At 54.1% G+C, this 15,534-nt stretch overlaps 3 protein-coding genes across 8 annotated transcripts in view; all 3 read left to right on the forward strand.

Moving 5' to 3' along the window:
- The window catches only part of Akt2 (AKT serine/threonine kinase 2), a 72,769-nt gene that overhangs the window by 54,616 nt on the left and 2,619 nt on the right, over nt 1-15,534 (forward strand). For 5 of the 6 annotated variants that reach the window (XM_004647995.2, XM_023708285.1, XM_023708286.1 and 2 more), the window contains exon 14: nt 446-1,905. In XM_004647995.2, coding sequence (XP_004648052.1) covers nt 446-525 — 80 coding nt within the window. In that variant the 3' untranslated portion in view covers nt 526-1,905. Of the gene's footprint in view, nt 1-445; nt 1,906-6,098; nt 6,104-15,534 lie in introns of those variants that run through there. The other variant, XR_002819483.1, reaches the window with a different exon arrangement.
- On the forward strand, nt 8,402-10,871 carry Cntd2 (cyclin N-terminal domain containing 2). The gene is made up of 5 exons (XM_023708289.1): nt 8,402-8,632; nt 8,703-8,858; nt 9,758-9,916; nt 9,990-10,141; nt 10,682-10,871. Exons 1-5 carry the CDS (start codon nt 8,594-8,596, stop codon nt 10,845-10,847), a joined length of 672 nt encoding a protein of 223 aa, XP_023564057.1. The 5' UTR covers nt 8,402-8,593; the 3' UTR covers nt 10,848-10,871.
- On the forward strand, nt 13,231-15,515 carry Ttc9b (tetratricopeptide repeat domain 9B). Its single transcript, XM_004647997.1, has 3 exons — nt 13,231-13,655; nt 14,254-14,436; nt 15,320-15,515. Exons 1-3 carry the CDS (start codon nt 13,241-13,243, stop codon nt 15,427-15,429), a joined length of 708 nt encoding a protein of 235 aa, XP_004648054.1. The 5' UTR covers nt 13,231-13,240; the 3' UTR covers nt 15,430-15,515.

The following is a 15,534-nucleotide window of genomic DNA, read 5'->3' on the forward strand; positions in this document are numbered from 1 at the left end:
CCTCCTCCACATTTGAACATTTTCTTGGAGGGCTGAGATCACAGGCATGTGCCACCATGCCTGGCCAGGGGATCTTTCACTTAGGGAGCCAAGGAAGGGCTTGGGGCAAAGGGATAGGGCTGCACCCAGGTGTGAGAAGGTCCTCTGGCTCCATGTGGTGGGCCGGGTGGGGCATTCTAGCTGGAGAGGTCTAAGCTAGAGTGTAGTGCGGGGAAGAGGAAGGGAGATGAAGGGGACGTGGGGCAGGGGCTGTGGGTACATCCCTGACAGGTGGGCTGCGGTTGAGGGAGGGCTCCTTGGAGAGAACTTGCCGAGCTTCCTGTCCATTCTCGGGGAAGCCCTGGTTGGCTGGGGGCTCGACCTGTGGTCCCACTGAGTCTTCCAAGGGATGCCCCTGGCTGCCTGCTGGCTGCTCACCCCGATCCGCCTCCACCTACCCCCACAGATGACAGCCTGGGCTCACTGGAGCTGGACCAGCGGACGCACTTCCCCCAGTTCTCCTACTCGGCCAGCATCCGCGAGTGAGCCGCCGCTGTCGCCAGAGGACACACCAGTGGACGCTGTCCATCACCTGGGTGGCTTTTTTAAGAAAACCTTTTTATTTTGCCTTTTTGGTTTGTGTTCCCATCCCTCCCTCCAGTTCCCAGTATCTCCTTCAGTCCTTGCCTGCCCTCCCCCCGCACCCCTGTAGCCATCCCCACCACCTCCCTCTGTGCCCAGACCAGTGCTGGAGGACTGGCCACCTTCTGCCCTGATGGCTGCTGGGAGGACAGAGCTTCAGGTCTTTCATCAATACCAGCCCTGGAGAGGGCAGAGCGCAGAGCTTAGGGGTTGGCCTGGATTTCTGGCTGAGCGTTCACAGGCGCTGCCTGCGCTGCTGCTTCTGGGGAGAGGCTGCTTCCAGACGGCCACAGGAGATGATGCCCATGGCCTTCTGTGTCCTGGGCCTGGCTCGAGGGCCTTAGTCCACCCAGTGCCACCCCATGGGGGCAAAAAAGCAATAATGTCCAGGGATAGGCAGGGGGCCTTTGAAAGCTATGGGACCAGGGGTTGGGACTCCTTGGACCTGGGTTGTAGGGAACCAGGAAGGGGGCCACCCTCCTCCCCAAGCTGCTCTCCTGACTTGTGGATAAAGCAGGAGCCACTTTTGGGGCAGTCTGCCTGCCCCGCCCCCAGCCCCGTGCCTTACTAGGGCTTCTGTCCAGCAGGCCTTTCCCTGCTGGACCCTAAACCTGTTCCAGCCCTTTAGGAGCTAGGATTGCCCCTCCTTTCTGCCTGGGGCAGAGGGGCACCAGCCTCAGCTGTTACACATCTCTCACAGAGACAGTATTGGGCCCAGTGGACTATGGTTGAGGAGGGAGTGTGGTGGATGTCTCCAGTACATACTGGGGTGTCAGGCTCCCTCGCCCCCTCCCTGCCTCCAGGGCCACGTTCTGAAGCCTTAAGGTGAACATGAGCAAGCGTCTACATCCCTGCTGCGGACGGAGTCGTGGCTGTCCCTGCTTCTGGGATGCAGGCGCACGTGGCTGTGTGTGCGCGTGTGTGAGGGCAGTGTGTTCAAGCCCTCGAGTGTGCGTGGTATGTGTGGGTTGGGCCCCACCAGGCCCTGAGTGCTTCATCCTTCCTGTGGGGGGGGGTGTCTTGCTGCCCTTCCCCTTCCACTGCCCCCTCCCTGTCCTGGGGTGTTTGGAATTTAGTTTTTGTGATTTTGAGTTCCCTGTTCCACCTCTTGTACTAAGCAGTTCTCAGAAAGGCATGTGGGGGGTAAGGGTGGCTTGGGTCTGGGGGTGTCTTTTTTTTCCTTTCTGTGTGTGTATGTGGTTTATCTGACAACTCTTCCCACTCTCCCCCAGCCTTAGTCCCTGTATTTGTACGGTACGAGCAATAAAGACACTCATTTCAGAACGGGCCAGCCTGCACTTATGCCAGCCACCACCTGCCTGGCCTTGCATGGCCCTGGAGTCCACCCTGGGCACTGCCCACCTCTCCCTTGCTGTTCTTTGGGCCCTGCTGAGCAAAGGGGAGGGAGCAGGGGAGGTGGGCAGGTGGTGCTGAGCCCAGGTTGAAGACGCTGGGAGTGTGGGGAGGTTCCGCTGTCCTAGGGCAGGTGTGGCAAACAGAAACCAGTCCAGGGTTGCAGGTACTGCTCAGGCTGGAGCAGTAGGGTGGAACTGCAGGAGGGTTGGGTGGCCCACACAGGAGGGTACATGTGGCAGTGAGGCTGTGAGCTGAATGGAGGAGTGGGGCTTTCCTGCCACAGCCCCTTCAATACCAGACCCCTGAGGCCCATGGTCTGGTGTGTTGGTATTTGTCGTTGCCAGCAGCCAAGAGTGCCAGAGCCTTTGTTACAGCTGCTTCTAGCTCTAGGAGTCTCTCTTTGACCACTGTGCCCCTTTAACATGGGGCTGGGACTGTTACCCTGTGTCCCCATCTCCATGTCTGAGACATGGAGCCAAGCCATCAGGCTGTAGTGGCTTAATGCTCTCTCAAGGCAGGGGATCATGTCACACAGGGGGCCTGGCACAGTTGACTCAATGCATGTCTTACCAGGCATGAGAGTCTTGTCTTTGAGGCTTTAAGTGAGAGGGTCATGGGAAAGTGGGTCCAGTTCACAGGCTCTGCCACAGCCGCATTGCAGACACCTGGTGTGCTGCTGTTGCTGCTGGTGGTGGCTTTTCTGACATTATGTGGACCTTGCTGTCTTTAATTATAAGCTGGTGCATATGCAGGGTGCCTGTAAGATTGACATAAAAGCCTGTAGAGAAATGCCCTTTACCCTTCTCTCTAGTCCCAGCCCCAGGGTAATGGATATAAACAATTTCTCTCCTGTCACAGTGTGACTCAGATCTCCGGGTGTGGATGCATTCCTGTCTACCTCATGCTTCTTGCCCTCCTCTCAGGCTGTACGGGCAGGTCCCACACTCGGCCACCTGCTTCTCTTAGTGGGACATGTATCTTTAGATGTACTGGTGCTTCTTAGTTTAAGGTGATGAGTTTTAATACATTTTACCAATTAAAATTTGAGTACATTGATCTTTCTTGGTGTCTGTTTTCAACATTTCGTGTGTGTGTGTGTGTGTGTGTGTGTGTGTGAGAGAGAGAGAGAGAGAGAGACAGAGAGACAGAGAGAGAGAGAGAGAGAGAGACAGACAGACAGACAGACAGACACAGACAGACAAATGCAAATATAGGACAGAGTGAAACACCCCAGTTCCTTGAGTCTGTACTGTACTGTGGTGCCTTAGAGAGTTGCTCTCGCCAGGTTTGGGCAGCACATTGCTGCAGTAGCCCTTGGGAGGCTGCAGTAGGATTGCTGAGTTCCAGGCAGCCTGGCCTACACAGCAAGACCCTGCTTGACACAAAACAAAACAAAGGTTCCTCCCTCCTTTCAGCATCACTTTCCTGTCAGGTACTGCTCTACCCACACTGACAGGACAGATTATCTGAGCCTGCCTTCTGTGTTCTGAGGAATTCCTGGTGTCTGTTGCTACCTCACACTTTCCAGCAGATGCTATAATAAACCTAAGGACCTATATAGAGCCTTTCCTGGTCCTCGTCTCAGGAAGTTTGTAATCCCATGGTTAAGTTCTTGGAATCCCCTTAAGATAATTCCAATCTACCACTTCCAGTGCAATCCATGGTGAGATTAAGACACTAAAGCATATTTATACTTATGGGGAGCCAAGGGTCCTAAGTCCAGCCGTGGTGATGGCTATGCAGAACAAAGGCCTCAACCCTGGGCTGAACCTAGGTTTTATTCAGTCATGAAGGAGGAGTGGCTTGAGGATGAGAGACTCAGAATGGCAGTGAGTGAGTGAGTGAGTGCTGTGATCTGGGATAGGAGGCCTGCATTTGCCTCTGCGATATGCAGGGAGTAATCTGCATTATACAATTGAGATAGAATCTAATGTTTTGAGGTCCAGTGCTTCAGCTCTGATGTGTAATCTTTCGAGCCCCAGGAAGTCATAGCCTTTGTTTTGAGGCTCCATCTCAGCCAACAGACCGTGTGCAGACTGTGGAGCACTGGCTCATTAAAGATCAGCAGGTGGACGTTACCTAGGAAATACGCCTGCCATCTTCAGAGACTACCACCAGCACCTCAGCTAGACCTAGAGGCATTGCTTAAAGCCAGTTGAAGGGGGCTGGGAAAAAATAAGAGAAAGTCCTAGCCAGCTCTGTACATATCAATACATGGAAATAGGGTCAGGCACAGCCCAAGTGGAGACAACTGCTCTTTCAGGGAGAGTTGACCAAGGGCTGGGAAGATAGCTCACCGCACTAAGCACCTGCCTTGACAAGTGCAGGGAGTCAATGTGGTGGTGCATGCCTGTCATCCCAGAGCTGGGGAGGCTGCAAATGGGAAGATGGCTATGAGTCTGAGCAGTGGAGTGAGACCCTGTACCAAGTACATAAATGGAAAAGCAAAAACAAGAAACAGTCGTCCAGGTGGTGCTACCCAAGGACCATCTTCATTTGTGCTTTTATATTTGTAGCCTATATCCTAGGGTTCTGATATGTGTCAGTTTTCCCAAAAAAATAGTGATTCATGTATTTGAAAGTTTGAAATAATTGCAGGCTTACAGGAAGCTTTGAGAATGATTCTAAGATCAGGGCAGGAAGTGTAGTAGAGTATCTAGTGGTGTCCAGAGGGGTCATGTGCTGAACCCCAGGAGGGCTGGGATGGGGCCCCCACTGGGCCTGTGCCTGAGGCCCTCGGAAACAAGGAGAGCTCCCAGTGGTCAAAGCGGAAGAAGAAGTGAGCAACACAATAGTGCAGTATGGCGTTACGAGTCTACTGGAAAGTGGTAGTGGGAAGGACAGTGCAGGTTGGGTGCACAGGGTGGGGGCGTCTCGAGTATAGGATGGAGAAGGGTTGTTTCTCAGAGACCTGCTGGATACTTCATGAACAGCTGCAAAATTACGCCGACAGTGTCTACCGCTGATGGGAGGTGATCAGGATGGCGCTTGACCTGTGTGGTCTTCCTTCCCAAAATACTGGGAAGAAAGGCCTGGTGGCACATGCAGTAATCCCAGCACTTGGGAGGCTGAGGCAGGAGATCACTTTGAATTGACCAGCTTGGGCTACACAGCGAGACTGTGCCCCCTGCCCCCAACAACAACAACAAAACCAAAAATGCTTAAGCCCAGTCTAGCCAAGGGAAAGGTGACACCAAGTGAACCCCAGTAGAGGAACAGTGCAGGCTTCGAAACTCAGGCCTGCTCACTAAAGACAAGGAAAGCCTGATGTCCTGGCAGAGCCAAGGAGGAGAGACCTAAGGAGGTAGGACTGAAAATTCTTTGGGTGGGATTTTGGGACAGAAAAGCAGCAGGGAAAAGGCCAAGGCTGTGGAGTAGGGCAGGAATAGGGTGAGGCTCTCACTTCCCAGCAGGTGAACACTGGTTCCTTAGTTGGGACGGATGTTCCCCTGTAAGGTCTCAGTAGGGGGCTGTGGATATAGAGCTGTACTATTTTGCAGCTTTCTGTGAGTCCCAACAATTTTGTGTAAAAATATATATAAAGTAGGGCTGGGCATGTAGCTCCGTGGCAAAGCACTTGCCAGCACGTTCAAGCTCCTGGGTTCCAGCCCAGTAGCCTGAAAGAACAACCCTTCCCCAAGGTTCCTCATGACATTTTAATTGGCAAAATTTGCATTTCATAACATTTTGTATCTATTTTACCTCTTCCTGCTTCATGCACAGACCTCTATCGAACTAGAATGCTGTCTTCCATGCCTGAGGTCTAGTCACAGGGGTCAGGAAGCCAACTCTGACACAACGCTCCTCCGTAGACTTTAATCACATTCTACTTAGAGCCATGAGTAATATCTGTGTATTAACAAAACAGAACTTTCCTCCTGGCTAATGGCTCAGGCACTCATGCCGGATCTAGCTGTCTGGTTGGGAACTCACCGGACAGTTACTCTGAGGACAGTTCTCCCATCAGGACTTGTCGCCAGCTGTGTCTCTGTGGTTAATTCTGCTACTCTTGGGCAGAATTCCCATAATGACATCATCTCCCCATTATTGGGAACTGAACCACAAGAGCTTAGAACTGAACTCCATCCCCAACCCTTTTACAAAATTTAAGACAGAGTTAGGTGTGGTGGCAAATGCCTCTAGGCCCAGCACTGGGGAGGCTAAGGCAGGAGGATTGCCGTGAGTTTGAGGCCAGCTTGGGTTACATAGTTCAAAGCCAACCTCAACTACATAGTGAGCTCCTGTCTCAAAAAACCAAAACGAAAAAAAAAAAAAAAAAAAAAACGAAAATTAAGACAGGATTTTGCTGTTTTCTGGGCAGACCTTGAACCTGCAATCCTACCTCATTCTCTTGAGGGCTTGGGAATACAGACAGGCACCACTACACCCAGCACCGGGCCTGCACCTTGATGGATATGGGAGCCCAGATGGCATTCCGATTGGAGGAAGGTGTGACATGGCCCAGGTGTGCACCGGACCCTTGGGCTGCCTGCGGGGAGCAGGGAGAGCAACTCGGAGACCACTACGCTGATCCAGACTGACTGGTGACAGTCACTGTCTCAGGCCATGGTTTGGATAAGGCAGGATGCACAGGTGTCTTATTCCCGCTGAGTGACCCAGTGCAGAGGCCTTCCTTAAATACTCGTTCAGTGATTTATACCTCCAATGCCTTGAGTTTTGTGGTTTCTGTTTGTTTTAGTGTATCAGCCTCTGTGCCAAGCAGTTTAACACATCTTCTAAAATCCTCAGGACAACCCTGTTTGCTAAATTTTGAAACAGTCCGTTAGGATTGAGAAAAGTGAAGTAGTGGCTGAGGCGCCAGGACAAGGACTTGACTGATGAGGGGTCTGGAGGAGGCGGGGAGTCCTGCCTGCCCACCTGCCTTCCCTCCTGCTCGCCTCACCGTTCACCTTTGCTCTGGCTCAGATGTAGCAAGCTAGGTGCGCGTGCGCATGTGCTCAGGGCATTCTAAGCCCCTGGCGTGCCCCTCCCTTCTGCAGGCGTCCACTGCTGGCTTCCTGAGAGACCCGGCCAGCGCTCCCGGCCCAGCTCGAACCTCTCTTCAGACGCTGACTCCCAGCCCCTCCTCCTTTCAGGGTCCCGCTGTCTCCCACAACACAGAACCTCCAAGTACCCCAATCCCCGACAGCATTGTTGCGGTGGGCATGAGTGTCTCCCTTGATCACAAGGAGAGGCCCCCAGCACCACAGGCGCCCCCGGGGCTGGAGGAGGCGCTGAGCTTGCTGGGGCTGGAGGGGGAACGCGAATATGCTGGGGACATCTTTGCTGAGGTCATGGTGAGCAGGCAACCCTGGCGCCATCCCTGCCCTGGGGAGCAGCTGACCCAATATGCCCAAACCCCAAACTCTCCTGCGGCCCAGCAAGCTCCCTTTCCTACCCACAGCTTACAGACTACTCCTTCCCACTCCCAAACTGGGACTGAGCTCACTGAACTGCATCCCCAGCTCTCCTAAAGGCATTGAGTTGCCCTAACTGCTCAGACTCACAATCCTGCCTCAGCTATCTAGAGTGGTGGGCTTACAGGTGTGTGGCACGGACCAGCTTTCTAGGCTTTTCTTATTTTCCTCTTCTCCCTGAAATACCACTTCCCATGGGCCCCAGGCTGTCTGTAGCCCTCCCTTCAGTGTTTCACAGTCCCTTGTGCTTGCCATCTGTTATTTAAGAAACATTTAGAGCCAGGCCGTGGTAGTAAAATCAGCCCTCAGGAGGCTGAGGCAGGAGGATTGTTGTAAGTCCGAGACCAGCCTGGGCTACAAAGTGAGCTCAAGGCCAGCTTGAACTGCATAGCGAGACTCTGTCTCAAAAGACTAATAATAATAATGGTTTAACATGTTTTCAACATGTCCTAGGCTGCTATGATGAGTATCTATTTTCATTCTAGGGAGACAAATATATCCTTTAATTACAGAAAGTCACAAAGAGCAGAAAACAGGCGATGATAGGTCCCAGAGGTGTCAGCTGGAAGAGATTCAACCCATATACACCAACCTCTTTTGGGCTGAGGTCTCTGAGGACCTAAGATTCACTTTTGCCCATGGAAGTCTCTGTCCTTGCAGTAGGGGTAGTGTAATGGGGTCCACAGATCAAACATAAAGGGACACACTGGGTGACTCTGGAGTGAAGAAGGGGGGTGGTTTCAGAGAGCGTCTGAGAGGAATTAGGACTTCCTCCTAAGGGTACCAGGAGCCATGGAAGAGTTTTGATCTAGAGTTCCTTGGTTAGGGCTTCCTTTGCATACACCATTCTGCGTGCTCCTAGAGGAAGGATTTGTGGATTGGTGACAAGCGCGGAATTTGGAAATCCAGGAGTGGGGGATGCCGGGGTTTGGGGGCACACAATGGAGAGGTGGGTATCCAGGCATCCAGAACAAAGTTTACCATTCTAGAGGGCACCAGGGAAGAGGCCACAGTGGGAGACCAGCTTGACTGTGACGCTGCTGGGACGTTCAACGGTGGGGAGGGGACTGTTGTTGCACCTAGGGCTGGAGCTCGAGAGAGCGCCGAGGCACAGGTGTGGAGAGTGAGGCGTCCTCACCCCACCCCAGGTGAGCCGCACGCTGCCCAGGAGGGCCCTGCCCCGCGCCGTGACTCCGGAGATGCGCGCCCTAGTGGTGGACTGGCTGGTGCAGGTGCACGTAAGTACCGGGGAGAGGGAGGGACACCTGTGTCTCCCTGGGCCCCGTGGTCACCCGTGCCCCTCCCCAGGAGTACCTGGGCCTGGTGGGGGACACGCTTCACCTGGCTGTGCACCTGCTCGATTCCTACCTGCGCGCGGGCCGAGTGCGCCTACGCCGCTTGCAGCTGCTGGGCGTGGCCTGTCTGTTTTTGGCCTGCAAGATGGAAGAGTGCGTGCTTCCCGAGGTACTTCCGGGGCGGGCTTGGAGGGTGGGGCCCTTGCCTGTCTGATTAAACCCCTACTGTGTGCCAAGTACTTCACTGTATACTTGGCAGCCCAGCGAATCTGAGCTAGGAGCTGTTGATGTGACCCTTAACAGAAACAATTTAGAGACTCAGAGACCGTGTTTCAAAATTAAAAATAATAAAAGGTTGGGAATGTAACACAGTTCGAAGGCACTAGGTTAAACCCTCCATACTGGTGAGGGGCAGGGCGGAGGGGTAACAAAAAGTGAGACTGAGGCCCAGAGAGGGGATGAGATTTGCCCAGTTGTGGCTTAAACTCCCTCTGTAATAGTTACAGTAATAGTGTGAACATGCATAAATTCGGGCCTTTGTTGGAGCTGCCTGGGAAGTGGGCAATATTATCTTTATTTTTTATTTTGCAGTATCTGGGATTGAATTCAGTCAGGGCCCTGCGTTTGCCAGGCAAGGTCCCTTGAGCTATCCTCCCTGGACCCAGCTATCTTTCCGGGCCCTATCCTGTTTTTATGGATGGAGGCAGAGTTTAAATGCCTGTCCCACGTCAAGCAGCAAATAACGCTGGATCCTACCAGCTATTCCCTCTTTGGAGCCCCCGCTATTCATGACTTCTAGACAGAATGGCCGGGGGAGGGGAGATAGCTCAGTAGAATAAGCGCTTGCCTGGCAAGTGCAAGATCCTGCGTTCAATCCTCGGTACCAAAAAAAAAAAAAAAAAAAAAGGCATCTTCAGTCACATGGTGTTTTCAATATCAAAAAAAAAAAAAAAAAAAAAAAGTGGCCCTCGTGTTACAAGATAGTTAACAGAGGTAGGAACTTGGACTGAACCGACCCCAGGCTCTCTAGGGCAGGATATCCAAGGCTACCCCCAGTGCCATCCGCAGCCTGCCTCCCTCTGCCTCCTGAGCGCCGGCTCCTTCTCGAGAGCGGAGCTGCTCCGCGCGGAGCGCCGCATCCTGAGCCGCCTGGACTTCCGGCTACACTACCCCGTCCCGTTGCTCAGCCTCGGACTGCAATCTGCGCTGGCTGGGAGCCGCCCCCAGGTGCGCCTGGTGGGGGAAGGGCGGAGGCGCGGGCGGGGCGGGGCCTGAGGCTCAATCCCCCCCTCCCCTGCAGGTAGTGCTATTGGCCACCTACTTCTTGGAGCTCTCCTTGCTGGAGGCGGAGGTCGCGGCTTGGGCTCCTGGTCTTCGAGCAGCTGCAGCGCTGAGCCTGGCACATCGTGTGCTTGGCGGAGCGGGCTCCTGGCTGCAGCCGGCGCTTTACAGGTACGGCCTACTGTACTGTCTTCAGTTGCACGGAACCTCCCTTCCTGGGCGCCAACTTGACCACCTCAGAGAATGAGACTCACCTAGATTTGATTTCCTGGACGTGGGAGACAATGGGGTGTCTGCCTAGCCTAGAGGATCCCATTCGCTGTGACAGAGAGTGCAAGAGGGTGGCGGTGTTCGTGCTGACTCGGGGACTCAAGGAAGATGAGGTCTTCCCAGGTTCCGGAGGCTGTATTCCAAGTTTGAGAACGAGACTCAGTTCCAGAACTGTCTTCGGGTGTGGTGTCCCTTTAGCTGCTAGAGCCAGTAACCATGTTAACCACACTACTGGATAGCAAGGTGAACCAGCTTTTCTTAGTTTGGGAGCCCAGGGTAGAGCAGATGACTTCTTCCCTCCTCGAGGGTCCGAGATCCCCCAGAGAGAATCGGACATCTGTCCCCTCGATGCTCTCCAAGCGAGACCACATTCCAGGTGTCTTCTCAATCTTGAGTCTCCAGCCTCTTCCCTGCCTCCGTTTTTCTGTCTCCCTGCCCCAGACCCTCTGAGCTGGACCCCCTGGAGCTGTGCATGGTCGGTGCTGCGCTTCGAGGCCCCGAGCCGGGCCGCGCCGCAGTCTTCCTTAAGTATGCGCGGCCCCAACGCCAGGGCATCAGCCTCACTGCCGCCCGCCTGCTCCGCCACCCCCAGCCTGGGCCTCCCTGAACCCCGAGGGCTGCCCAGAAAACCCAAGTTTTCACTGTGTGTTTGCCTCCTATCCTAATAAAATAAATATCTTTTATTCTGAGCGCTCTCTTTCCTGATTGGTTGAAAGCCAATCACCTCTCGCTTTTGATTGGTAACTTCTTAGGCTTCTCATCCCTCTGATTGGCTATTCTGCCCAAATCCTTTAATAATTTCTGGAGTTTAAGATGCAAATTCTAAACTCTTCCGCGAGGGGGCACTGCCGGACTTCGCGCCACGCTGCTCGCGCTAGCGGTGGGATTCCTTCTGCGCTGTGAACAAACTGCAAGGCGTGGAAACTGAGAAGAGTGCCCGGCCCAGGCATGAAGAATGCGGCTTCGAGTTTGCCATCTTTTCACATTTTACTCATGTAAATCTAGAAATCTGCAATTCCAGTAACATCTCAATGTACATTGTCAACGAATTCAGTGTGTTTAATGGTTGTATAAATCAATTACATCACCTGTGTTGACCTGCAGAAGTCATCAGCTGGTAAGATCCCTGACAATAAGAGTTTAATAAATGATGTCTGATTTGCTTAGTCTCTGGAGGGACACTGTCAATAGCACCGATCTCACAGTGGAGTGTGGTAAGGATATGGGTGGGTTTACGACAATGCTGACATTTACCAGCTGTTGCAGAAATGTGAACATGGCACTCTAGCAGGACTAGGTGCAGTCTAGCCGTGAGGTACAGTTGTCACCTGTTTAGTTTGCTGCTGTCACTTAGGTGACATAATATTTGTTATGAATCAATGGATTTATGTCTTTTTCATTAGAAATAATTCAAACACATCTGCGGCACAGAAAGGTGAGTGCGCTGCCAGGAAATTCAAACTCAGGAATTTGAGCCTTTATCAGTCAGAGTTTGTAGGTGCAGAGAGGGAGCTGTGTCCATCCATGGAGTTTTCAAGGTCAGAATGGGGGCGGGGGTGAGACTCATTCAGCAAAAGCACAAGGGATGCTTTTGGGATGGATATTGCTGAGTTCAGGTTTTGGACAGTGGGTGGGACCTGTCTTGGGACCTACCAGGGGATCTCCAGTGACAGGGATGGGGACAGTAGAGACATAGGCTTGGTGCTTATGGCTGAGACCAAAGTCAGGGTCTTGGAGTGGGGAAAGAACAATGAAGAAAACAAAAACAAACATAAAACTATTGACTGCTTTCTTTTTCAACAATGATCTATGGATCCTGAATCAGAGCCAGGGATTTGTGATCAAATAACTGAGTCTAATGGATGGTATGCAATCACCCCTTGCATCACCAGGCCCTGTGCTAAGTGCTCGATTTGCACAGTGTAATGCAGTCCTCCTCCCCGGGTACATACATGAGAAGGAAGTCAAAGTGAGGGAAGGGCAAAGAATCTTGCCACGATCCCACAGCTAAGGAGGCAGCTGAGGAGGCCTGGAGGACAGTCACCTCACTCACCTTTCATTGCCTTTTCAAAAGCCTCCCACATGTTTCCTGCTTCAAATGTTCATTCATTACCACGTATCCCGGGACTTGTGTGCTTCCTTGTTGGCTTTCCCTTGCTGATGTGAGCTTGGTGAGGGCAAGACACTGCTCTCTCAGTGGTAGAATTATTCCCTCCTCGTAGAAGCTGTCAATCATCACCTTGGCCTGGTGCAAGGCCCCATTGGGCCCTCACAGCCTGTCAGGTCTCCTTCATCCCCAACTTGACCCCTGCGCTTCCCAGGTTAGCCCACTCTGGCTGTCACTGTTTGGTCAGTGGTCTGTTTCCCACTGGGTTGAAGGGCTCAGGGAGGTTAGAGTCTTAAAGCTCCTCTCAGTCTTTATTGTGACCCAGACTCATCCAGAAGAGAGCTAGCTGGGCACAGAGAAAGTATCAGTTTATAGTTGTTTGTGGCATACATACACGAAAGAATTCCAAAGTTGATATTACTTCATCCGTGTTACTGGATATGGAGGTCTAGGACATGTGAGTGAATTGCCCAAGTAACTAGTGAGTTTAAGAAAGGGTTTGAATTTGGACAGCTTCAGCCCATATCCTGTTTTCTTATCCAGCATGTCAAATGGCTATGGGCTAAAAGCCAGCTTTCTCCAAAGTTAATGTCTTTCTGCTCTTTCCCTCAAGCTCATTCTTTTCTAGAAATCTTCAGGAGCTTTGGACATGGAGGGGAAGAACAGGCAGGAAGGTGGGGAGGGTAAGGGGAGTGGGAACAAGGGAGAGGCGGCTGGAGCGTTAGGGCTGGGGCTGACTGGAAGGGGAACTGCAAAGTCTTTAGGGGATTCTCTAGACCCATAGGGGGCAGCCGGAGTCGGCAGCCGGAGGTGCGGGGGCGGAGAAAGGGTGGGGACCGGCCCCGCGGGGGGCGATGCAGTAGCTGCAGCGGCGGCCGCAGGAGTTTCCCACAATGCAGCGCGGTGCGCTGTCCCCGGTGCTGATGCTCAGCGCTGCCCCGGAGCCTCCGCCGCGCCCGCCTCCCGTCCTCTCCCCTCCGGGCCCGGGCCCCCGCCATGGCTCGTCTCGGTCGGGTCCTGCCCCAGAGCCGTCGGGGGGCCTGGCTGCGGCGCTCGACAGCAGCCTGCGGGCCGCCGTGGCGTTCAAGGCAGAGGGTCAGCGCTGCTACCGAGAGAAGAAGTTCCGGGAAGCCATCGGCAAGTATCACCGGGCACTACTGCAGCTGAAGGCGGCTCAGGGGGCCCGCCCTGGCGGCCTGCCTGCCCCCGCCCCCGGGCCTGCCACCAGCCCGGGGCCCGCCCGCCTCAGCGAGGAGCAGCGGCGCCTGGTGGAGAGCACGGAGGTGGAATGTTACGATTCTCTCACGGGTACGGGCCGTCGGGGTGTGCAGAGGGGCACGCGGGTGAGACAGGTGGCGAATGAGGAGCAGTCAGGAGGCCCTGAGGACTGGGCACGAGGAGGGAGGGGGCAATAGGGGCCGAAGAGCCAGGGCTGAGGTCTGTTGGGGGAGACCTCAGAACTTGAAAAAGGAAAGGGTTGAGTCAGGCGGTCACAGGAGCCTCAGGAGGGAGAGCGCTGGGATACAAGGAATGGACGTTGGGCTGGGTCTTCAGAACCTCACTTCCCTTTAGTCATTCTTTCCTCCTCATGCCAAAGGCAAGCAAACCTAAGGTGAGAAAGGCTTAGCCTGCATGAGCCTCTGCGATTGCCCTTAATACTTTTACTAGCTGAAACCCTTCGGCTGTTTGTCAAGACAGCGCCTCTGTGTCTTTCGCGCCCTCTAGCGGCGGCGCAGATCGAGTCTAGTCTGATAGGCTAGCAGATTGGAGCCCTCTGGTGGCCCGAGTAACCGCTTGGGCCATGGGGAACCGGCAGGGTGCGATGCGGTCGAGGCCAGGCCCCTCGAGGTCACGTGGGCCCTAGGGGCGTCAGCAGGCATTCTGAGCGCGGGCGCCCGCCCCGTAGCTTGCCTGCTGCAGTCGGAGCTGGTGAACTACGAGCGCGTGCGCGAGTATTGCCTCAAGGTGCTGGAGAAGCAGCAGGGCAACTTCAAAGCCACCTACCGCGCCGGCATTGCCTTCTACCACCTGGGCGACTACGCACGCGCGTTGCGCTACCTGCAGGAGGCCCGCAGCCGAGAGCCCACAGGTAAGGGGCGGGGCCGCACAGGGAAAGGGGTTAGAGCGGAGGGAGCCCGGAAGCGAGAAGCAGGTAGAATGGTGGGCGTCTCCCAGCAGCTGTCCTAAGGGAGTGCTGTGCCCCCCCCACTGGATAGTCTCACCCGATCCACCTGTCCTTACACATTGCCCCCCACCACTCACCCGCCATTCTCCATCCTCTAATATCTACCTAAATACTTCTCATCTAGTCACGGACCTGTCCTGAAACCTTCCTGCCCAGCCCCTTCCGGGTCCACCTTCCTTCCCATCTTCATCTCTATTCCCCCCACCCCTACCCTCATTCCCTACCCATTCACTAAGCCTTCACACGCCCGCCTACTCATTCACGTTTCAGTCACCCACTCATTTGGCCAGGGCAAGTGATACCAGGAATCTGTGTGCGTGCATGCCTGTGTTGTGCGTGCACGCATGCTTACGTGTGCATGTGCGTGTACGTGTATGGTATTTGGGTGGCAGAGCTTGCAGGCTTGTTCTCTGCTCTTTGGGAGATAATGATGAGACGTGCTCCTGCATTGAAATGCTCAGCCCACACTAGCACTTGCTTTCGTATCAAGCCCTGAAGAGGAGGGTAAAAGGGTCCCAGCAGGTGTATGGGGCAGAACTGTGGGGGCAGTGGCAAGATTAGCTCTTCCATTAAGAGGTTTGGTGAGAATAGACTTCTTGCAGATGTCCCTGGTGCTCCTGGCAAAGGGTGTAGCACATGCAAAGCAAGAAGGTGTGAAATGTCTTTGGCTGCTGGCTGCAGCTGAGCTTGGGGGAAAGGTGCCGATTTGCTGTAGGGGGACAGGAGCTGCAGATGTCGCTGGAGGCCTGAGGACACCTGAATGATGCTCTGCCCACCTCCCCTGCAGATACCAATGTCCTCCGCTACATCCAGCTGACCCAGCTGAAGATGAGCCGCTGCAGCCTCCAGCGGGAAGACAGTGGGGCTGGAGCCCAGGCCAGGGATGTGGTGGGCTGAGGCAAGGGGCTGCCTGTTCCCACCTCGCTGTGGAACTTCCCCCCACTCGTATTTGCTGGTAAAGCACTTGTCACTGGTGACCATAACCTCTGTGTGTGTGTGTGC

The sequence above is a fragment of the Octodon degus genome, unplaced genomic scaffold (genome assembly GCF_000260255.1).
Source record: "Octodon degus isolate 3935 unplaced genomic scaffold, OctDeg1.0 scaffold00344, whole genome shotgun sequence".
Classification (NCBI taxonomy): Eukaryota; Metazoa; Chordata; class Mammalia; order Rodentia; family Octodontidae; genus Octodon; species Octodon degus.